Below are 23,388 nucleotides of genomic sequence, written 5' to 3' on the forward strand. Positions count from 1 at the left end.
GAGTTTCAGTGTTTCGGATAGCTTCGGGAATTCGAGAAAGAGGGCCAGTGTAAATCTTTCCTTCTCGGTCTCGAAACAGTTAACGATTTCGAATCTCGACAGACCGGTACCATGAGGAAACTGCCCCTTCACTTATGTACAACCTGATTAAAAAACAGTGTTTCTTAATTACGTAAGTAAACTTTTATAACAGGGAAAGTAATAATTACTTATCTATAATGGCTGCAAATTTAAATGTGTTTCTTAAGATCTAGGGGAAAATTGTACTCTGTAGATTTTGCAAAGCCTCCTTTAACGAAGTTCCATTTAACGATAGGTCTATTCTGTACCTCGTTTATGAAGTAATAAGTATATGTAAGTCGGAAAATAAAAATGTCTGGGCAGTCGAGGCCCAAATCGTATGCCGTTTGATACAATTAAAATTTCAGCTGGTTCGAGAACAAGAAGGAAAGGTTCATATTCGCCTTCTTTCTCGAATCCCCGAAGCTCATGTACATGTGGTTGTGATTAGTGTACGTAAATAGAGGGGCAGTTTCCTCTGGCACTGGTCTGATGTCTGGTAACACTGCTTGTTGCCTTTATTTTGGCGCATAGTGGAATATAAACAGTTTTCATTGGTGCTCAGATGACTAGTCGTTGAATCACAAATTGTTCGACGGCATATTACATGTGCGATATAAATTGGAAGATATCCATGTACATGGATAATAAAATTTTTAATTTATTAATACACGTTCAAAACAGTAAACTCTAATAGTAAGATAAAGGGACATTGCAAAGGAAAAGACAAATAATAATTCATGTATATTTTTTTTATAAGGAACTTCACAAAGTTAGATGTTTTGACAACAATGTTTAATTGGTTAGCATAATACATTTCGAATATTACTCCAAGTCTAAATTTTGAATCTGAAATACAATATAGAATACAAATTAGTTTATATTAAACAAGATCTTTGTTTTGCAAATAAAGGATTTTATTCTGAGACAGTATAGTAGTTTTTACAAAAAATATTACGATTATGTAAATAATGGAAATGCATACCTCTTGTACTTTTTGCATTTCTTGTGTTAGCAAATTATCCAATATCTCCTGAAATCTTTGCCTCAATTTAACATTTTCAATATTAGCAATTTCAAGTTCTTGTTGTTGTCTTCGTTGTCGCAACTCGGCTAATTCTGCATGTAATGTTGCAAGACGTGTTTGTAACAAATCTAGAAATGTAAAAACAGAAAACTTTTATTTGTATACATACTTATAATATAAGTATACAATACCTTTTGATGCTGGAGCAGATGGTAATTCGGAGAAATCATCTGGAATAATATATTCCGAATGGAATTGTTCAATTTTAGGTAATTTTGATATTGTATCTACTGGTTTTTCACCTTCTGTTTCACAATTATTATCATTCTGGAACATTTCTTTCTTGAACTCCGTAACGAGAGTGTTACTTGTTGTTGCATTATGATTAGATCTTTCGGAATACGTTGCTTGCATAGAATTAGAATCTGACACTCTACTATCTACCGAAAGTCGACTATTTTCATCCAATTCCATGACATTTATGTTCGCTTCTTCGTCGTCATCTTCACTATCGCTAACCGGCTCACCAAATATATCATGTTCCGCTACATTTAAACATTCCAAAAATATACAAACTTGAACTACGTATGTTTATTAACTATATTTATATGGTTATTTAGACCGCTTACCGACATCAAGGCTTTGAGAAGTATTACCATTAATACTTTCTCTTTTAGTTTTTACAGTGCCAGACGATGATACTTTACTTGGTTTTGATTGATCTTCATCTTCACATATTACTTCCCATTTAACATTAACAGCATCATTGTCTACCCTTAATAAACGCTTCACTTCCTTCTCAATTTCCGGAGCTTCTACGTATTTCTTTTTCAAAGTTTTCCTAAATCTTCTACGTCTTACATTTTTAGTAGGAGGAGTTATACCATGTGGCCATAAAAATTTTTTGTCTACTTTATTTGGATCTTTCTTCTTTTGCCTTACAGGAGATTCTTCATCTGTTGTAGTATGATCATCTTCTTCTTTACAAATTAATAACTACAAACAATAAATGTTATGTGTCCTTGTTCTTAAATTTCTTAATTGCAAATTCTCTTACCTGACACACGTCTGCAGTTTTGTAGAAACTTTTATTGTCAATGGTTTTTAAGGATTCCACAATTGTTGGCAAATCAACAACCTAAATTTATGGAATGTTTTTAGATATCAAAATATAAACAGTTAATACATATACATATATATATTATATATTGAAAATTTGGAGTACTACAAAAATAAAATGACAAACTTTTGCTTTTGTTGTATTAGACTGTTATTTTTAAAAAATGTTTATATTGATAAGAATATCATAACATTTATCAAAAAATACAAATACTTTCTATAACTCACTATAAATATTTGGTCATCATAAACATTAATACATAAATGAATGAAAATTGTCTGCAGACAATTAAGTAACAATATTCAAATGTAAACAATTAAACAAATAACATTATAATTTTACCTTTGCATGAAGTAGCCAATGATCAAATCTAACTTCACCATAACGCATATCATTCTCCAATTTTATACTCAGCCTATCTTTTAAAGGCAAACCACTGCGTAAAATTTCTCGTAAAACTCGTGCTGGTTCCTACGAAAAATAGTATTTTTCTAAATGTAGCAAATACTTTGTTCTTACTTTCATAACCTCAAATAATTTACATTAAAGATATTAATAACTTAATGTAAAATAAAACGAAAAATAAAATTACCGGTGGTAAGCGTAAAATAAATTGACTTTCTAATTCTACTAGAGGTTCGCTGCGGGACTTAGAATCTGGATTTGGATGACGATTCATGTTCCTTTAAAACTTTACGTTTCAACTTGGGCGTTAAATAAATGTCGTGACAGAATTTCTGTATTCAACCTGTAGATTTAACAAATTTTTAGCACGTTACAGTTTAATCCTTAATCAAATGATTTATAATTTGCGAATCTATACATTTCAATTTGATGTCACACGTTCTTTCTTATACGTTAGTAAACATACTGATAGAGCCTATCAGTGACAGGCTGACTTTACGTCAGTGTGGCCAGTTTGGCATAATTGAGTGCATCGACGACCACACTAGTAACGACGAACTTCCTTAGCATCTAACGGAGTCGTGGGGAAAGTCGCGGCGTTGAATTTCGGGGGTATGTCTGTTGACCAAAAGTGATTGTAATTGATCCCCGCGACTGAAAATAATTTTTCCAGAATGATTTGAAATATTTCATATAGGAATATTCGAAAGTACGCAAAATAAGTAGCACTGAGGTATTTTAAATTTCCGAAGTTTGTCGATCATTGCCGAGTGGACATTTAAATTCGTTGTATCATTTTATCCCTCTCTAAGCAAAGAGTGATATCTCTTATATATTTACTGATATCTACCAGTGACTCTACTCTTGGAATCAGCTTTGAACGGTATTAAGTATCGTATTAATACGTGATTGTGTTATCTTAACATCGTATCTTATACAGTAACTGTTCTTCCGATAGTTAACATTTATGTATTTTGATTGATTGCAACGTAACATGCGAAGATACACATGGGCATCAATATTAATAAATTTCGGTAAATAAATTCGTAAACATGTTTCTCAAATTAATAATTTACATAATTGCACTGTTTGCATCGCCCGTAAGGTTATACTGTTAAGCGAACATAAATGTTTTTGTTTCTTGCTTTTCTGTTTTCTAAAAAAGTGGTACCGGCGTAACGTGTACATTGCGCACTTCCTTCGGTAATCTTGATTCGTTATTCAGTTGCAGATTTCTAAGAGTTTCGATAAAAAAAACATTTTGCAATTGTGTAAAGGAATCATTCGAACGATATTCTCCTAACCGGGTTGTTATATTTTTGTTGTTATTAAATACTTAATTAATCGATCGAATAATAAATTTCATTGGATCGTATGTGTATATGTAACTGCTTCATTACCATGCAGAAAGATTACATTATTTCAAGAAGCGGTTTTCAACTAGAGTTTAAAAAAAGTTTTGTTTTGTAGCATTTACATCAATAGTAGCAACAACGTATTGCACGTCGTACGTTTTCGTTTAGAATATCTTAACAGATCCATATGTTTATAGTTAAGCTATAACAGCAAGTGATCAATGGAACATCAGACTTCACGTTCGCGCCGTCGTACTGCTGACGTCTGTGTATGTCGCTTTCTTGCTTCGAATGTTTGTAATTACATCAGTGAAAAATAGATCAATTCGCAAAGTGCGTTGTACTCGAGAATTAAAATTGTGCATAATGGTGAACTTAACACTTGCCTCCTCGTATTTTATGTTTTAATACTCGATCCTCGTGTAATTAATCGCCGTGATATAAAAGTATTGACTGGTCGAATAGTTGTTCAAAATCAGGTAAGTCATGGATACTTTATATAATAATTTTTTTCGCTTCGTAACAAATCACTACCTACATACTACGGCAAAATTATCGATTCTTAAAATGTTGACAACATACCAAGAAGACAAATGGAACTATAAACTTAGTTTGCATATTATTTCGATTTTATTTGCTAATTTTTGTCATTATTGAAATAATAATTGTTCTGCAAATAATCATCCATAAAACGTTAAGTAGTACAGATATTTAATTGTCATTACATAGCACTTCCCAGTGACATAGATTATATGTATGTCCACCGTAGTTGTAACATGTAATTTCCTTAATTCTGGTAATGTATTAGGTAATCCATACAATAATTTTTTACCTTATGTTACACGTATTTGTTTATCTGTCTTTTACTTAATTATTCTTTCTATTCAAAAAAGAATTATATTATTAATTGTCATTTGTGATACTTGTCATAATTATGAAACAAGCTGTTTCAGTGTTTAAAATTTAAACATTTAACAGATCCATAATGAGTTCTCAACCAATTGTGGTACCTGGAGGTGATCATAGGTCTCAATCAGAATCTCATTCTATGTCTGTTGGAAGTGCTTCTGATTCTTTCAAAACTATGACACCACCAAATGTTAGCCGATCTCTTAGTAACCGTAAGTATGGTTTATGTTTTATAATGTTTAAATGTTGTTCTTGTGTTATTAAAAGTAGATGTCTTGAAAGGATTTAAGGAGAATTTTTTAATTCTAATAGCAGTAACAATTACATTATAATATTAGATGTGAATTTCACAGCAGTTACATATTACACATTCAAAAATAGATGCAGACAACAAAGTAATTTTGGTAATTATGTATAGTCCTAATGACCTTGTTAATTTTAATGGTCTTGAAAATATGTTGGAAGGGATTCATCGCTAAGTATCTTAAAGCAAAAAGTATTTGTTGCTTAATTTTAGTTTTTAAGATATAATTATTAAAAATCTTGAATAATAGTATAAATTAATACTTTGGATAATTTTATTATCCTGAAGTTAAAACTGTACAAAGCCAAAAGTAATTATCCAAGGTGGTTTTTTTTCTATTTAATAGACAATAATAATGAATAAAGACACAATTTTTTTTATGTAACCTAAGTTCCTAATAATTATATTTTGAAAACTAAGAGCAAGTGACAAGTATCTTTTACTTTAGTACATTTGATGACATATTCCTTCTAACATACTTGAAGGCTATTGAAATTAGCAAGGGTGTCAATATTCTATACAAGGTGTCTCACAATAAGTGTCATTTGATATATTTATTAAATGATGGGACATATGAAGAAACATAAAGTCTGCTTTTTACCATTTTTCATGTAAAATCTGATAGAGTACAAATTTTTTTTTATCAATTTTTCAAGGTTACATCAAGGTCATAATCTCAAATGACACTTATTGTGAGATATTCTGCATAATTACCTTGATTTTTTACTTAACACAATAATTTGCTAAAGTTTATTTACTTATTCTTTGTATTATATATTATTTGTAAGTGATTTGAATCTTTTTATATTTATTAGTAATATGTTCAATATTCTTCAGAAACATTTAGTAATATTCATTTATATCTACAAAGTTTTATTAACAAGGGATATTTGTTTAAGAATTTGCTAAGTGTTCATTAAGGTATTGATAGCAAAAATGATTATCATTTAAAGGTATTAGTGACCGTGGATATGGTACATTACCAAGTAAGCTAGGTAGGCTTATTAATATGGATTGTGTGTATACATTAGTAGTTCTTGGTATTAGAATCATGGAAATCAATAAATTGTGTGTGTGTGGTGTCTGTGACACTTTTCAGATTAGTCATATTATTAGTGTTTTCTCATTTTAAATAATAAATAATTGATTGTATTACTGTTTTGCATCATTATATAATTTATAAGTAACATTTATGACATACAAATCATAGACATTTATTATTCAGACATAATCTTCAGTAACATTACACATTTGATATCATTATTATCATATTGATATTACAATAAGTACAACAATATAATGCATTATTAGAAACATCGAAATATCATCTTATCATGTACAATCAGATTAACATAATACATTTATGCTGTTAGCACATTTTTCACTTTCTAGTATATGAAAGTACATTACATAACACATAGATTAATTCATAAATTTTTTGAAAAGGTATTATGTGCAAATTAGTACATGCTATATTTCTTAAAAGTTGTAAATGTACATGATGCATGAAGCATTTTAAAATGTTCAAACAAAGTGCATTTGATGAATGTTGTTAGCTTTTAGTAATATTCAATTCTGTAAGTACTACACAAGGTTCCTATAGGCCCAGTGTTTGTTTGTATTGTTTAGGTTGTCCTAAATCCATTTGTCTACAATGTACAAAAAAAAATGCGTTTAGAATGTCTTAACAAATAAATTTTATATATGCATCTGTTTGTACATGTATTTGTATAAACTTTCATTGAAATACGCAATATTTAAAGCAATATTTTATATTCTTTTTTTAGATATTTCTTTGACAGGTCCTTAGGACCCTTGCATAGTATGAATGTTACAAATGTAATGCATAGTGATTATAGGTTAATAATGTTGTATTTAATTTAATACAAACTATATAAGTTCCAATATTTATAGTGTAAAACTACACATATTTTGTAGTATAATATGTTATTTTTGTTCTAGTGCATGCAACCTTTAATAGCAAAATTGCATGATTTAGCATGTGTAGTAATATGTATATGCATTTTTAATGCTGATTTTCTATGCATTTTTAATTAAACAGATATAATTAAAATTGAAAATCGTATTTTTTGTGTATAGTAATTACCTTTTATTGCAAATTCTGTCTTTAAATAAAAATTAATGTTACTAACAGTTCACAATTGGTGTTGCAAAAACAAATTTATGTTTTATTGTTTAATTTTAGTCTCTTTGTTACTTTAGTTAATTGTTAAATAGTTTACAACTCAGGAGTTCAAAGGGTTAGTGATTTAAAAGAAATAGATGTGTACACTTGAAATTACTGTAATTGAATTACTGTAAAACTATCAATGAAAAGTACTTGTGACTGAAAATAAACTAAATATATAGAACCAGTGGATCAACAACTACGACGAAGCAGTGCTCAAGTACAATCTGCAACATTACCTAAACTTCCATCAACAGAGTCCTTATCAACAAGTGTAAATTTAACAACTGCTGCACCTCCACTATCTCCAGGTATAAATACAAAGTTACATTAATATCATCATGGCAACAATTTAAAAATTTGCCAGGTGCTTCTTAACTTTTGTGTGAAGTAGTACACACTTCCTTATGTTTTAAAGTAGTTAATTAGCTGCAATAAAATGCATTCTTTCACTTCTTGTTCAGCTTGCAACATTTACCTATATACTATGCATATATTGAATTTCATAATGTCTATAATGCAATCTTTGTACATTGTGTATTCTTATTTGGCTAGCAGAATATTAAATTTAAGTATTAAATAGATCAATTTAAATACAAGCCATAAATAAACAACCAAAATTTTGTTATAATTTTATCTATTGATTTTTATTTAAGTTATAATTAAGTTAAATGGAACCAATATACTATATGAAATATAGTTTCTTGATGATTAAAATTAAAATTTCTAATACAAAAGATGCTAACTGTATAATGATTTATGTTAATGAAATTGTGTTATATATAAATAATATTATTCATATAAAGTACAAAATTTGTATTGTACTTTATAACATCTAAATTGCATCGTGGTTTTAAAATTTCTTCAAATTCCTTAACTATGTGCTTTTTTTAGAATGATAAGTTTATTTTGTCATAAAAATATGAAGATTGGACTTGCCAAGCTTGTTATGTGAATGTTTTAACCTGAATTATTCTTAAGGCTTCTAGTATTAATTAATTGTAAATATCAATGCTATCTTAAACAGCAAGAAATTATATTAAAATTGCTAAATCAAACTAATGGCAGTCTTATAATATAATTTGTCATGCAATAATTCATGATGTCATTTTTCAACTTTTAGTAAATATTGTCATCTGCATATGTTAATCATCTTACAAAACACACTTTAATGAAAAAAAAAACTGGGAAAAATTTCCTTCAAATTTGAAATCATTACTAAATCAATACTATATTATATTAAGTTTATGTGATAGCTCATTTAATGTATAATGTATTATGCTATAAGTATAATATTTATTAATATACAATAACTTTATTGAATAAGTAAAGTTATGTTTTAAATAATAACTATTTAATATTCTTGTGAATAATTCCTTTAGTAGATTAACATTGATAAATTTTATGAGTGTAATATGTATTATGATAATGTTTATATTTACTCAATTTGAATAATTTAATTGTTATAGGACTAACTGCAATGGGAGAAGGTAATCAGAAGACAGATAATGCATCTGATAAGGTATAAATTAACAAGTTCAAGTATTTAGTTTGGACTTGTAAAACAATAAAACGATTTTTACTTAATTTTGTATAATTTTCAGTCCTTAGATTCCTGCAAATTAACAAGAAAGGAATCATATAAAGCTCAAAGGAAGAATTATAGAATGGAAAAAAAAAGAGTTGCTAATGAACTTTTAAGATCATTTAAGGATCCAACAGTCATTGTGATGAGTGATTGGCTTAAAGTTCGTGGAACATTGAAGAGCTGGACAAAATTGTGGTGTATTCTGAAACCTGGTTTATTGCTATTATACAAAAGTCCAAAAACAAAAGTGCTCATCTATATTATTCTTAATTTAATATTTTTTTATTTCATTCAAAGTTACGTCCACATAATTATTGCAGAGTAGTCATTGGGTGGGAACAGTCTTACTTAATACATGTCAAGTGATAGAGCGTCCAAGCAAAAAGGATGGGTTTTGTTTTAAATTATTTCATCCCTTGGAACAATCAATATGGGCTCCAAGAGGACCTGAGAAAGAAGCTATTGGTAAATAAGAAATTTTCTATAAATTAACAATGAAATTAGATATTTTCTGAAATCATGTAACAACATGAAGTATATTTTCAGGAGCTGTTGTACAACCGCTACCAACATCCTATTTGATCTTTAGAGCTCCTTCACAGGCAGCTGGTAAATGTTGGTTGGATGCGCTTGAACTGTTTTTACGTTGTTCTTCGCTAATAGTACGTTCCACAAGTGCATTGCCACGTGCTCTGCTACATGATACTACAACGACGCACGAAACTCAGTGGAGCGAAGCGGATTATGAAAAACATTTTGACGAACATGGTGAGTTTTACAAATTAACAATTTGTGTGATTTATGAAATAAACCCTCATGTTTGAAAACTACTCTTAAACTCATGTTAAACTATTTTCTTCCTGTTATATTACTGTTGTTCAATAACTAGTTATTAATATTTTTAAATTGTCGAATTTATTTGCATTGTAACAGTCAAAAATCTTAAAACAATTCTTTGCTTTAAAAAAATGTATTTTTAGCCATAAGCGTGTTAATTCCAAACATTCCATTTTCATGTACATATATATTTTACACATAATTAATCCTAGTAGAATGAGGACTACATTCAGAAAAAATATTTTCTTAATTTCTGTTTTCGAAGATTAGTAATATTAATCTTATCATTATTATCACTCCTTCCCTGGCATTTGTCACCTTAAACACTTGCTTTCAATATCCACAGTATGTTTATCTGATTATGCTCCTCGATCACCTACAACAACTCAAAAACGTTTATTATCATGCCCACAGTCATTTTCGCCTTCTATAATAGACACTCCCAAAAGTGGTTGTCCCTCACCAACTCCAATGTTTCAACAATTATATAATGCAGTCATGCGATTGAATCTGGATAAACAATTACGTGATAGATCTCCGACACCTGCTACAGACACGGAGATTACACTTTCAAATTCTGTGGAAACATTAGGTGATAGAGATATATATTCTAACATATCCCATTTTAAATTTGTTACTCCAAAACCTCTTTCGTCTTCCATTCGGCGCATGACTGTTCCTTCTGTACATGTCCTTCATTATGACACCCAAGTAGTAACGCTAGATCCTATGCACTCCTCACATACAGACCTGGACGATATTAGCCAACCAGAAAACGGAGTAGCAGCCGATGCAGAAATTAGTGCTTCGGATAGTGAATCTGAAGGGTCAGCTAAAGAAGATCAACCTGAAACAATAAATGAAACTCCATATATTGCAAACGAAAATGAAGTTCTTGGAGTGGTAAGATAAATTATAGCATCTAGTTTATCGTATATTTATAAATTAATTATAAACATGTAAAATTACAGGCAGGTGAAGTCGTTGCCGAATTACAAGATGACCAAAAGTCTTTAATATGGTTCTTGTTGAAACAAGTTCGACCAGGCATGGACTTGTCAAAAGTAGTTCTACCAACCTTTATTTTAGAACCTCGTTCATTTTTAGAGAAATTAGCTGATTCCTATTATCACGCAGACTTGTTATCCCTGTAAATATATATTTATATAGATTTTGAGAAATATTTATGTACAATTGGAAGTATATATATACTTTATTTTTTATTCTTACAGAGCAGTAGTAGAAGATGATGCATTTACACGCATGAAAGGAGTTGTTAAATGGTATTTATCTGGTTTCTATAAGAAACCTCAAGGTTTAAAAAAGCCATATAACTCGCTTTTGGGTGAAACTTTTCGTTGCTATTGGCAGCATCCTAATGGTTCAAGAACTTTCTATATAGCCGAACAAGTAAGTTTTTTTATTTTTCATATAGTTTCAACATTTCATATGCATGTAATTACCATTATTGCATAATCATTATTAACGGTAACTAGTTATAAGTGCTTTTATTTTAAAAATTGCTTTGACTTTTTGTAACATACTTTTATAGTTATCTCATCATCCACCTATATCAGGGTTTTATGTTACAAATCGTCAAGATGGGTTTACTATTAGTGGTACAATTATTGCTAAATCTAAATTTTATGGTGAGTATATAAGAAATAAAAAAAAATGTCATATTTCAACTTAGTGTCATATATAATGACACAAATGAAAAACATCTGGTTTCTGTTTTTATAAAACGCGTCGAACGAAATTATATATTTTCGTAGGAAATTCGACATCGGCAGTGTTAGATGGTGTTGCAATATTGACCATGTTACCTAGAGGAGAAGATTATACAATGACTATACCTTATGCTCATTGCAAAGGTATCCTTATGGGTACATTATCTATGGAACTAGGTGGAAAAGTTCATGTAAATTGTGAGAAAACAGGTTATCATACTGAAATAGAATTTAAACTAAAGGTAATGTGCACCTTGTACCGTCTTCCGAACAAACGTTTATTATTTAAGACAGTATAATTATAAGAGGGGTACTATTAATTATTATTGAAATGATTTTATTTTAAGACACAAGGTATGTTTAATTCACTATGGAACTTCAGAACTATTATACTCTCTTAAATTATTTCATCGCATTATGTACGTTATTTTATCTGAAAAATATTATATTATAAATAATCAAAACGTTGCTATCAGTGGACACCACCTGTTTATGACTTTGATAACACACGATATACCTTACCTATAGATCATTTGAAATCAAAAGTATAAAAATAATTTATCATTACTTTGATAGCCATTCCTTGGTGGTGCAGAACAAATGAATCAAGTTGTGGGATCGATACGTCTTGGAAAGGAAACTCTTGCCACTATATCGGGATATTGGGATGGTCAGATTTTAATTACTGATAAACGGACAGGGGTATGTAACATACAAATATTTTTAATTTGATATACAGTACATTAAATTAATCTTGCAGCAAGAAAATGTATTTTTCAATCCAACTCCAGAAGTGCGTAGAAACAGGTTGAAGAAATATACTGTACCTCTGGAACATCAAGATTCGTGGGAAAGTGAAAAATTATGGTACGATGTTACGCAAGGAATCAATCAAGACGATCAGGTTGCTGCTACTGTTGCTAAAACCCAATTAGAAGAAGCTCAGAGGGAACGTGCTAAAGAACGAAAACTCAAGGGACAAGAATGGATTCCTAAATATTTTGTCCAGGTATTAACTACTAACATTATTTTTAAATTTTATAGTTTTTAAGAATATTTTTTATTAATATTCAAATTATGCTTTTCACATCTCTTAAAAAGTTTCAATTCTCGATAGGATATTATAACGGGTAATTGGGTTTATCGACATGCGGACGTCCGTCCGTGGGATCCTAGGAACGATGTCGTGCAATACGAGCAAGATTATATTGTGCGTACTAAAACTAGGCACAAGACACCAATTATGCGTGCTGGTAGTATCGTTTCAGCTGATCCACAAACACAGGTAATAAAATACAGAATGGATAATTAGTGAACTAAATTTATGTTTATATTAATTATACGTATATACTAATAGTATTAAAATTGTTCCAAATAATCATTGAACTGCATGTTATAGAATAATTAATTCTGCATGTTCCGCTATTCTATTGTTTACAGTTGATTATAAATGTATTTAAATCGTAATAAAATTCATTTTGCTTAACAATATTTCTTACATTTATTCTTGCATTTATTACAATCAATTGTTTGCTTTTATAACGCTAAGAAAGATTTATTAAATAACATATTTATACAGTTAAAACTTGATTGAAGTAGAGAATTAATTCCAGTTGTTCCCATATAAAAATACATAATCATTCGTATTATCTTAAAAATCAGTTACTTACATTGCAGGTTCCGCTTCTTCAAGCTGAATCTCGTTCTTCGCTCTCTGTATTAAAATCTTCAAAAAGACAATTATCTAACAATTTGCCATTAACAGAGACAGTTCATGATTCTGGAAGTTCATCTGCAGAGGCACACTCAGATTCTAGTCAGTCAATAGGTAAAAGAAAGCGTTCTACTACAAGGTAAGATTTATAACAATGTCTAATAATTAGATAAGAACAATGAACTTCTGAATAATAACTTAAACTGGAGTAAATCCTATACTCATTTTATTTCAGAATAATAGATGTTATTAAAGAGTTAGAAGGTCAAATGGTAAAATATGGTGAGAAACTTAATCGTATACAACATATAATAGAGCAACTTGCTATAAGACAAAGAGAACACGGCGATCAACATAATAGTATAAGTATATTAAAAAACTTCATAGATACAATTGTTGTTATTGTAATTGTTTTTTCTGTACAATACTTTGTAAAAATATGGAACGAAGAACCTAGTGGAGGTTGAAGAACCTGGTAAGATCACAGTGTATATTTTATATGTTATTTATCTTGTCTCAATTCGAATTATCAGCTTTTATCTAAAAAGTCTTAAAGGGAAAAATCCTAATATTTAAAGTACCTAATTTACGCGTGCTTTTGGTGGAGGCAATCAAGCACGTTGTTTTGGTAGAATGTTGCTAAAGAATAGAATAATAAATTCATAGATTTTAAGAAATACCTATAATCGCAGTGCAATCTTGTTTTACTTATAGTTTTAAACGGTTTGATTAATACTATATAGAATAATCATTTTTCTTTTGAGTTTAAGAAATGTGGGGTTTCTTTTCTAGTGATTAGCATAAGATTTTTAATTTTCATTAAACGGTCCTCGTAGCAGCAGAGAATTACAAAAACTGAAGAGATTTCAAACTTTACAGTTTCTTTGAGCTTATCATGTACATAATATTTTATATAATAGTGCACGAAAAATAATTATATTTATTCAGAGATTCTAACGATGTTGTAGTCTTTACTGCAGTCGCTCAATAGTAAAGTATAATAATAATAATAAGATCGCTGTATAGATATAATAACATACTTCTATAAATTTAATTATATCATCCTGAACTACGAAGAACGTAAAAGAGGGAAAGCTAATTGCAGTTCCAAGTTAAATATAATATAAATTTTAAGGCGGTCACCAAAAAATAATAGCTTGAAAATATTATTAACTGGTCACCAGTATTATTATTGATTAGATAATTCATAATAAAATAAGCGTCAAATATTAATATTGCCCATATGATATTCAATGAAAACTTCGTCCAAAATTTTGGAAGATAGCTTAAGCCATAAAGTTTGTTTTGTATCATTCATATTTTTGTATTGCTGAATTTATTGCAACATATTTAATAAGAGTTGTATTAATACGTTCCCACATTTAGGAAGATTCGTATCGATAATGCTGTTTTATACTTCAGCAAATTGAAACAGATTTTAAGCACGGATACCTATAAATTACCGCAGAGCTAAAATTTATTATACATTTCTTGCAACTTTAAAGTTTATAATACAAAGTGTTCGTAAAAAGATGGGGGAAGCTGAAGTATATAAATTCCTCGTGCAAAGAGAAATCGAATAGTCTTTTACCATTTTTTAATCGGAGGCCATGTTTTTTTTATTCTTTTAAATATAAATAGTTATAATGTCTAGGTATGTGAACGTCATGGTCATATGTTTCTCATGAGTGAATGCGTGCGCGTGTGGCCGCATTATTTATATCTTAATCACATGATCGCGTGGATCCATATGCCACACACACACACACATGAGAAACACACGGTATAACTTCCGCACATCTAGAAACTTTAAAGACTTACATTTCGAAAATGAAGTCTCATCTTGCAAAATAAAATGGTAAAAGACTTTTCGATTTCTCTTCGCATTCGGAACTTTCATATTTCGGATTTCCCCACTTTTGAGAACAATCTTCAGGGTGTTTCAGGGTTAAATCGAAAAATTTTACGTATGAATTTGGGACCTTAAAATAAACAAATTTTTCCTCTGAAAGTTTATTTGCAAATGCTTCCTTCAAGAGATATTTGCTACTAAAATGAATAAGAGTCAGGAATGGATAAATTAGTAACTTTCGTTTTGGGAAACACAGGTATTTCAATGTTATCCATTCCTAACTCCTATTAATTTTAGTAGTAAATATCTCTTGAAGAAAACAGTTACGAGCAAACTTCCAGAGGAAAAATTTGTTTATTTTAAGGTCCCAAATTTATACGTAAAGTTTTTCGGTTTAACCCTGAAACATCCTGTATATAATTCTTGATACGCAAAAATATCGATCCTCTGAGCAAAGTATTTTCACAATAAAAATATATAAATCGATAGTAATTTTGTTGTTGAAGCGAACAACTAAACATAATTGATTTTAATTTTTAAACTTGATATGTCGTATCAAATTACTAAAATTGACAAAATGTCCAATTCATAATAATAATAATAGTAGTAGTATATTGGTTAAAATTGTATAAAGATACACGAGCATAAAACATTCGTCAATATTGAATAATAATAATTCAGTAGTAAACGAAATTGGCTTTTACTAAAATAACGTGCAATAAAATATAATTGATACTTTCCTAATATTATATAGGAAAACTTTTCAAATTTCTAATTTTTTTTTTTATAGTTCAAAAAAGTACAGTGTGCGTATTGCAATAGAATAAGGAATAACAGTGTGTTTTTATAAATAATGATGCATTTAGTAATATAGATCTAGTTTTTTGCACGGAATTAAATATTGGTACGAACAACAATCGCATAAAAGTTCGATGCTTTTTGAACAATAATTTTTTAACTATAATTATTTGTTCTTCCGTGCATATAATATGCATACATTAGTAAATAACAAATATTTCCGTTTATTAATATTAAATATTGGCTTCAAATATTAATTATGCAGCCTATTAACAACTAATACCTAAGATCAAATTAAATTTATGTTGACCTATGTTATATTTAAATTTTTAAAATATCGAATGATTAAAAAACATTCCTTACATGTTGGGATATTTATTCATAGAAAGTTCAATCTTTTATTACCACATTGTAATATATATATATATATATATATTTTATGCTTAGAACACTGCAATTAGCTATGAACTATCCTATAAATGTTTTAAGTAACTTAAATGACAATGGGTATGGAAATATGAATTCTTTGATATCACCATATAAATTGTAGGTTAATATATTTTATTGTTTGATTTTTTATAACCATCATTATTAAATTTGTTTTAATTTATTCAAATCGACTAAATTGACATTTGAGGCACTTTTAAAATGATTCGTGATCAAACATGGCCTTCTTAATTGACGGTAGCTACCATATTTTGCACAAATATTTATAATATGTTTCGATTTGTATTATTCTTATTACTAACCTTGCTTTTCCTGTACCTAATTGTAATAATTTGTAAATACATTGGAAAGGGAATCCAAATTAAGAGTTCAGAGATAGAAACAATATACACGAGTGTATTGTTAACACTTATTTCATGTGTGGTGCTGTGTATTATGGAATAGTTTATTTTTTGTAATGTTTATCATAATCTAAAATATTTTCTGTAGAGTACCTGATATATTTGTATTGTAATTTATTTAAATCTAATGTCTTTTTACATACTATGCATAGCTTACTATTTACTAATTTCTCAAATTGCTTCTCAATCCTCATTTGTTGATTATGGTTTAGTAACATGCTAAACTTAAAGATTTATATGTTATTAGAAATATCAAAGGCAGATATAAGATATCAGAAAATAGACAGTTATCGAAATATGTTAAAAATTTTAAATACATATACATATTTTATATAATTAAAAGAATTATATAAATGATTCTTAACAATATATTACATTGTAGCTGTATTAATACGTATACATATATCTTTTTAAATGTTTGCCTTGTTTCGGTTGATTATTTACATTAAGAGGAGATAAATATTGTAAGTAATATACATATAATGCTATGACAAATAAATAACATTTAAAAATAATTTCGAAGTTTCATTTTAAGTAAACTGTTTCGTATTCCGTATTCAAAATTAAAATTGATTTTATAATCGCAAAAACGATATTCATTCTTTTTTTTTTTATCGAAGCGCATAAATAATAAAATTGAGTTTTATTAATAATTAGAAATTTCAGTGATCGATCAACAATTTCTAAATTTAATAAGAAATAATGCGCTCAGACCGAAAATGTTGCCGAAAATGTTGTCGAAAAAGCAACCGTAATTCAAATACTACGAAATATGCGGATGATCAAGATGACAACTCGTGTACATCAAGTAAGATGAATACTATAAATTTATTGTATTGTATTCCCCGTGTACTCAGAAATAGGAAAATCAGTAATTATCGTCAAAATACATTTTCTTATTTTACTTAGTAATATTTTAAATAATTTCTGAGCTCGATTTTAAATTTCTTACATTGCGTATCTATGAAATGCGTACCGTCAAATATAGTATAACTAATTATTTTATTGTAACATAATTGAAAATTTATTAGCCAGGAGTCATATCTCAATAACACCACAGATGATCCATATAGCAATAAAGAGATTGCAACTGCACAGAGTTTATGTCAGTTCACATCTCATTAGTGAATATTTATGTCATAGTTATCCAGTTAATAGGAATGTAAAAGCATTTAAAGAGGAATTGAATAAAAAATTGGATTGGGCTGTTCGCGCGGGATTAATAATGAAACATGGAGAAGATGCATATTACTTGCCTACTTTGCGTCAAGAAGCAAATAGGCTTAAAACAGGATTCACTACATTCTGGGAAATGTACAAAAATGTAAATATAGATTTTATTATAAATTCTTCATGCTTCCTTTCCAATTCTCAATATTCCTCATTTATCTTTTCAATGTAATAAATTTTATAATTTACAGAACAAAAAGCAAAATAAAAAGCAATCTACTTTGAGAAGGAATTACAAAAAGTATGATTAAATAAACAAAATGCAGCCATAAAAATAATAACAAACACTTTTATAAACGGTATGCTTAAACAAAGAATCATATCTTCATGTGTATATCATTAGTTTATTATTACTTTATACCAGTCCCTCGATTATAATTTTACAAAATTATGTTATATTCAATTATTCTGTACAATTCAGTAATGAAAAAGGATTGTTTGCATCATAAAATTTTGATTCGAAAGTATCTTCGTCTGCACTAAAATATTCTGTATCATTATCGTCTGTATTTTGGTCGGACTTTGTGTGTTTGGACTTTGGTCTTTGTTTCTTACGGGAATTTACTTCATTTTGAAGACATGATGCAAACAAAGGCGTTACTGTCGATAAAAGTGTAAAAAACACCCTGCAGAGGCTTGGAGAATTTTCGAGAATTGTATTTATATAACCTTCAATGTCGTACCGTGTTTTAAAATTATTAACTATATTGTACAACAGAGTACCATTGAATAAATTAGCAATTTCAATCTGTGTATAAGGGTAGCCTAAAAGAGCATTCAAATTCATACTGTGTCTCAAACAATTTTGAAATACTGCAAATGCATGAATAATAGATCTATTAAATTTCTTTGGATTTGTATATAATTTTCGGTCCATCTCAAAATGAGAAATAAAAAATGGTGCTGCCATTAAACAATCATCAGGATCGACATTGTTACAAGCTTCATCAAGTGTAACATGTGTTGAATAATCTGGTTTACAATTACTCGTTTTTCTTTTCTGCTTTATACTTTGAATTTTTGTACCATATTTATTTTGAAAATTATGTATAATTCTATGTTTTCCAATTTTTATATCGATTATATTGAATAACAAACAGACAAATATAGAATACATGTAACATTTATCTGATTTGTATAACTCATCCTGTTTTATCCAATACTGAGCACATGCAATATATAACATCCATTCTGGTGGTAGTGCATATATACATTCTATGTTTCTAATCTCTAGTGTATCATTTAAAATTTCTCTTCGAATCATTAATGGTACTTCTCTAAGATTAGATAGAGATAGTAATGGAGATGAAAATATAGTGTCAATGCCTTCTAGTTCATAACATTTAAGCTTTTTATTATGGCTTCTCATCATATATTTCATGAAACCTCTCCTTTTATTCATTCCTGATTGCAGAAATGTATATATAACTCTAATAATTTTTAAACTTATTACATTGCTCGATGGATAGGAATAATCCTCTATTTGTACAGGACAAATATATAAACGCCGAACCAACAAGTCCATAAAATATGCAGGATAATTACCCATAAGAAATTCGTCCACAAACCATTTAGGTACATTAGCTAATGCATTATTGGTAGCAGATTCTGACTCTTTAAGCATGTCTAATATTTCAACTTCGTTTTCTTCCTCTTCTTCTTCTTCACTTGATTCAAAGTCTCCATTTTTATCAGTTTCTTCTATGTACATTAGACTATTAACATCTCCATCAAATTTAAAAATTCTGTTTATGGAATGTGTTGTGGCACGAGCAGCATATTCCTGTGAAAAACCCAATGGAACAAGTATTTCTGCAGATGCATTTGTATAGCCATTTATATTGGTTTCTATTATGCTTAATATTTTTTGTCTTATGGGTTTAGGTGATCTACATAGAATTCCAATGACTGCTTTGTCCAAGGTGTATCCACTCAACCATTGTAAAGTTGCTTCTATACAATATTGTCGATTACTATATCTTTTTCTTGTTATTCGTCGCAACTTTAAATAACGAAAGAAGTTTCTAAATGTACCACGTTTTACATAATCATTGCCTAGTAATATTGCAGCTAATGGCAGTGTAGATTGATTTAAACCTTTATAAGAATTTAATAAGTATTCAACTTTATAAATTTTACAACGTTTCATATAACCAGTTCCAGTTGAACTTTTCACAGTGTAATTGTCCAATGTATCAAATGGTATGTACAATGTCCCAAACACATAAAAATCTGAATCATAACTCAATACAGGACAATTCAATATCCTTGCTACAGCAGCTATAGCATTATCAGCTTCAAATAAGCATTGCACATGTCGAATATTCTTCTTTCTCATAATATCTTTGAAAACTTCCTTAATATGTAAAGGAAAAAATTTCATTTTCTGTTGACTGATTGGAGAAAAAGATGATGCTGTACGAATCTTTTCTTTGGTTCTAGATATAACTGTTTGCAGTTTCTTATCCTCGCAACCGCCATCGATCAAAACTAATGGTACTACATTGCACTTTAACAAATCATCAAAAAAATCTGATATTCGTTGAGCGTATTTATCATAATCACCACCAAAAACACAATTGCACTTGTACGAATTATATATTTGACAGCTAATGCTATTACCATCAATAACTAAATACGTATCACGAAGCTCGAAATATTCCAAATAACGATCTGAACGATTGTTTATAAAAGTTGTTAAACCTGGAATACCCATTTTAAAACCTTTTAATTTACACTTTCCTTAATGTTTCATATCACAAACTAAGTTCGTTATGTGTATATCAACATTAGTTTTTATGCGTTTATACATTTGTATGTAACAGGTACTCAAACTTTGTGTCATTCGTTATTTTATTTGGATCAAAATTTTGTTAAACATTATACTTTTACTATTTGGATAAATCAAAGAAATACAAGAGCTGTGCATAATATTTTTCCATTAATCCTTACAATATTATAAACCGGTATAATAACAAATAAAATTAGATAGTATACTGATCTTGCGTAATTAAGTTCATCGACGGGCGACAATAGTAACGACGAACTTCCTTAGCGTCTAACGGAGTCATGATCTACAATCTACCGTCTGAGTCATGTTTGTTGTTACTCGAGCTCGACTTTCCTTCTTGATCTTGAACAGCTAAAGTCCGTCCTCGAATCGACACTGCAGTTCCCGCGTTTTTGGTGCACCCAATACTGGATCTAATAACAATGACTTGAAGCATATGTCTGTGTCGTTATTTGATGGCGCGTCGTAATTAATACTATTCAGCAATTGACAAAAGGGTGCAGTTATGGCATATCCGGTAATTATATACCTGCATCTCAGATCGAAAATGCAGTTGTCATGAATAAGACAAATTTCCATTTTTCTCTGACTGTAAACTGAATGTATTATTCGATTTTATTATAATTATTACAAAGTATATATTGCTTTAATTATTTAAGGTATGTCGTAGTTTTGTTTAGTTAGGATTTGCTTATATTCTATTGTTTTAACATGTGTATTGTGCATTTTTAGGCAACAATGTATGGAGCAACTAATCCTCAATCTCAAGTAAATCCAGAAGTTCAACAATGGTTTGCTGCTGTTGACAGAGATGGTAGTGGAAGAATTACTGCTGTGGAATTAAAATCTGCATTGGCAAATGGTCAAGGAGGTACATTTTCAGACACTGCTTGCAATCTAATGATAGGTGGGTCATTAAAATTAACCTAAACAGTAATTATTATGCTTAAAAATGTCATAACACTGTTCAATTTTTTCTGTTTCATAGGCATGTTTGATAAAGAAAAAAGTGGTACAATAGATTTGCTTGAGTTTCAAGCTCTTTATAATTACATTAATGCATGGCTGGGTGTCTTTCGTGGGTTTGATCATGATAATTCAGGAAGTATACAAGAAACTGAATTAAGTGCAGCATTAACACAAATGGGATATAGATTGAACCCAGAATTTATTTCGTTTCTTATAAGAAAAAGTGATCCTGCTGGTCATTCTTCTATAACTGTTGATCAGTTTATTGTATTATGTGTCCAGATTCAAAGGTTTACAGGTAGGTAGATATTGTATATTGAATACAAACATTTAAAAATTTTTAAAGTATATGAAAATAAAGATGTGGTTTATACAATGTTATTTCTTTGTTACAGATGCCTTTCGAGCAAGAGATACAGATCAAACAGGACAAATTACTATTGGATTTGAAGATTTTTTGGGTGTTGCACTTAATTGTAGCGTATAACACTTGCAATAACTTTTAATGATTTTAAAATGTTCAATTTAATTTTCTTAGGAATGCCTGAAGTTGACATAATCACGGACCAGTCTGGTTAATAGGCCAGCCCGCGAACCGAGAAAAAGACACGGATCATTTAAAACTAAACCAGAAAAGTTTATTAAGTGCAGTGTACTCCGCTGACTTGAAGTCCCGTGGCAGGAATGCGAGAAAAGTAGAAGGGATACACCTATTCACACGTACACATAGAACTTTAGTTCCTTATTCGTCGTGGCAGTTGTACACACATGTGAACTGCCTGAGAGCAAGGGAGCGAGATAGATAAATGGGCGGTCCGACTCCTCTTGCCCCTGTGTCGTCCCGCGGGACTTCAAGACAGCGGAGCACAGTACAAATGTTCAAGGTAAAGCATTTCTTAAAGAACGAATTCGGAAGGAATGTCTCGAGTTTAAGATTTGATTTAGATATAAACGCAAGTCCGTCGATGTAATACCGGAACTAACACGTGAAATTCTGATTTATTTACGAGTACAAGAAGTTGAAATCATCAAGGATGATCAAAGAATAGTAGAGTAGATCACCATGTTACAGGATAGAGCTAAGCTAGCAGAGAGCCGTACATGTACACCAGTCGCTTAACAGCTTGATCCAATCAATGATCCATATCTCAATAAAACGATCGAATATCAGATGCAATTAATAGTCAGAAATTGTCGATTGCGTAGCCTGTCACCATACCAAATTTCCTCTTCCTCTTCTTCTTTCTCTTCCTCTCCTCCTCCCCATCTTTATCACCCTCTCCTCCTCCTTTTTATCAGTCAGTCCTGGTCAATCCTAGTCCCCAGTGGTCAGCGCCCCACGAATGGCCTGGCTTAGACCCGCGAGACCCGATTCTTTACCTCGTTTATGTGTAATAGGTATACATGAGAGACTCTTGAAGGAGAGCAGTCAGTTTACCTTTGTCGACTTTCCGAAACACTATAAGCTCATGTACGTACGCGTGATCTGTCATCTCTGGTATAAACCAGAGATGCCAGACGAAGCGTCGAGTGCACCGTGGACACGTCTCATGGGAGTTAAGAGAGGCAGGCTCACATTTGCCTTCTCGCTCTTGAACAACTGAAATTCGACCTCACGTCAACGGCATACGATTCGGAATCCCGACTGCCCAGGTATTTTTAC

General features: G+C 30.0%; 5 protein-coding genes across 12 annotated transcripts; 3 read left to right on the top strand and 2 right to left on the bottom strand.

Moving 5' to 3' along the window:
- Nucleotides 1-785: 785 nt before the first annotated feature.
- Nucleotides 786-3,152, bottom strand: Taf7 (TATA-box binding protein associated factor 7). Of its 2 annotated transcripts, XM_076770304.1 has the most exons (8): nt 3,031-3,152; nt 2,800-2,955; nt 2,550-2,678; nt 2,145-2,225; nt 1,717-2,083; nt 1,279-1,632; nt 1,046-1,215; nt 786-909 (listed from the first exon to the last, which is right to left on the bottom strand). In XM_076770304.1, exons 2-8 carry the CDS (start codon nt 2,884-2,886, stop codon nt 886-888), a joined length of 1,212 nt encoding a protein of 403 aa, XP_076626419.1. In that variant the 5' UTR covers nt 2,887-2,955; nt 3,031-3,152; the 3' UTR covers nt 786-885. The 2 variants fall into 2 exon arrangements, with proteins under 2 accessions (XP_076626419.1, XP_076626418.1); XM_076770303.1 differs by having other exon boundaries at nt 2,800-3,087.
- A 281-nt stretch (nt 3,153-3,433) lies between these two features.
- On the top strand, nt 3,434-14,272 carry Orp8 (Oxysterol-binding protein-related protein 8). Of its 6 annotated transcripts, none has more exons than XM_076770968.1 (19): nt 3,434-3,646; nt 4,165-4,446; nt 4,946-5,088; nt 6,134-6,175; nt 7,551-7,679; nt 8,838-8,890; nt 8,973-9,203; nt 9,277-9,421; nt 9,503-9,724; nt 10,542-10,696; nt 10,765-10,943; nt 11,026-11,203; nt 11,346-11,442; nt 11,569-11,765; nt 12,100-12,225; nt 12,284-12,532; nt 12,641-12,808; nt 13,186-13,376; nt 13,473-14,272. In XM_076770968.1, the coding sequence occupies exons 3-19, from the start codon at nt 4,953-4,955 to the stop codon at nt 13,702-13,704; spliced, it is 2,730 nt and encodes a 909-aa protein (XP_076627083.1). In that variant the 5' UTR covers nt 3,434-3,646; nt 4,165-4,446; nt 4,946-4,952; the 3' UTR covers nt 13,705-14,272. The 6 variants fall into 6 exon arrangements, with proteins under 6 accessions (XP_076627083.1, XP_076627086.1, XP_076627088.1 ...); XM_076770970.1 differs by having other exon boundaries at nt 3,435-3,646; nt 13,201-13,376; XM_076770971.1 differs by lacking the exon at nt 6,134-6,175.
- Nucleotides 14,273-17,264: 2,992 nt separating this feature from the next.
- Nucleotides 17,265-18,291, top strand: LOC143344694 (uncharacterized). Its single transcript, XM_076770990.1, has 3 exons — nt 17,265-17,543; nt 17,767-18,059; nt 18,157-18,291. The coding sequence occupies exons 1-3, from the start codon at nt 17,438-17,440 to the stop codon at nt 18,214-18,216; spliced, it is 459 nt and encodes a 152-aa protein (XP_076627105.1). The 5' UTR covers nt 17,265-17,437; the 3' UTR covers nt 18,217-18,291.
- Nucleotides 18,162-20,788, bottom strand: Ast (single-strand DNA endonuclease protein asteroid). The gene is made up of 2 exons (XM_076770974.1): nt 20,387-20,788; nt 18,162-20,317 (listed from the first exon to the last, which is right to left on the bottom strand). Exons 1-2 carry the CDS (start codon nt 20,679-20,681, stop codon nt 18,369-18,371), a joined length of 2,244 nt encoding a protein of 747 aa, XP_076627089.1. The 5' UTR covers nt 20,682-20,788; the 3' UTR covers nt 18,162-18,368.
- A 235-nt stretch (nt 20,789-21,023) lies between these two features.
- Nucleotides 21,024-22,906, top strand: Pef (penta-EF-hand domain containing protein peflin). 2 transcript variants are annotated; one of them, XM_076770989.1, is made up of 4 exons: nt 21,024-21,415; nt 21,489-21,663; nt 21,745-22,023; nt 22,121-22,906. In XM_076770989.1, the coding sequence occupies exons 2-4, from the start codon at nt 21,495-21,497 to the stop codon at nt 22,210-22,212; spliced, it is 540 nt and encodes a 179-aa protein (XP_076627104.1). In that variant the 5' UTR covers nt 21,024-21,415; nt 21,489-21,494; the 3' UTR covers nt 22,213-22,906. The 2 variants fall into 2 exon arrangements, with proteins under 2 accessions (XP_076627104.1, XP_076627103.1); XM_076770988.1 differs by having other exon boundaries at nt 21,024-21,273.
- Nucleotides 22,907-23,388: the final 482 nt, after the last annotated feature.

The sequence above is a fragment of the Colletes latitarsis genome, chromosome 8 (genome assembly GCF_051014445.1).
Source record: "Colletes latitarsis isolate SP2378_abdomen chromosome 8, iyColLati1, whole genome shotgun sequence".
Classification (NCBI taxonomy): Eukaryota; Metazoa; Arthropoda; class Insecta; order Hymenoptera; family Colletidae; genus Colletes; species Colletes latitarsis.

Coding starts and splice junctions, on each gene's coding strand:
- Taf7 (XM_076770304.1), bottom strand. CDS start 2,886: ATGAATCGTCATCCAAATCCAGATTCTAAGTCCCGCAGCGAACCTCTA. Junction 2,226..2,549: donor ATTGGCTACTTCATGCAAAG/GTAAAATTATAA, acceptor CCATAAATTTAG/GTTGTTGATTTGCCAACAAT. Junction 1,216..1,278: donor ATCTGCTCCAGCATCAAAAG/GTATTGTATACT, acceptor TTACATTTCTAG/ATTTGTTACAAACACGTCTT.
- Orp8 (XM_076770968.1), top strand. CDS start 4,953: ATGAGTTCTCAACCAATTGTGGTACCTGGAGGTGATCATAGGTCTCAA. Junction 9,725..10,541: donor AAAACATTTTGACGAACATG/GTGAGTTTTACA, acceptor CCTCACATACAG/ACCTGGACGATATTAGCCAA. Junction 13,377..13,472: donor AGAAAGCGTTCTACTACAAG/GTAAGATTTATA, acceptor ATTTTATTTCAG/AATAATAGATGTTATTAAAG.
- LOC143344694 (XM_076770990.1), top strand. CDS start 17,438: ATGCGCTCAGACCGAAAATGTTGCCGAAAATGTTGTCGAAAAAGCAAC. Junction 17,544..17,766: donor TGACAACTCGTGTACATCAA/GTAAGATGAATA, acceptor AAAATTTATTAG/CCAGGAGTCATATCTCAATA. Junction 18,060..18,156: donor TCTGGGAAATGTACAAAAAT/GTAAATATAGAT, acceptor TATAATTTACAG/AACAAAAAGCAAAATAAAAA.
- Ast (XM_076770974.1), bottom strand. CDS start 20,681: ATGGGTATTCCAGGTTTAACAACTTTTATAAACAATCGTTCAGATCGT. Junction 20,318..20,386: donor TAGAACCAAAGAAAAGATTC/GTACAGCATCAT, acceptor ATATTAAGGAAG/TTTTCAAAGATATTATGAGA.
- Pef (XM_076770988.1), top strand. Junction 21,664..21,744: donor TGCTTGCAATCTAATGATAG/GTGGGTCATTAA, acceptor TCTGTTTCATAG/GCATGTTTGATAAAGAAAAA. Junction 22,024..22,120: donor CCAGATTCAAAGGTTTACAG/GTAGGTAGATAT, acceptor TCTTTGTTACAG/ATGCCTTTCGAGCAAGAGAT.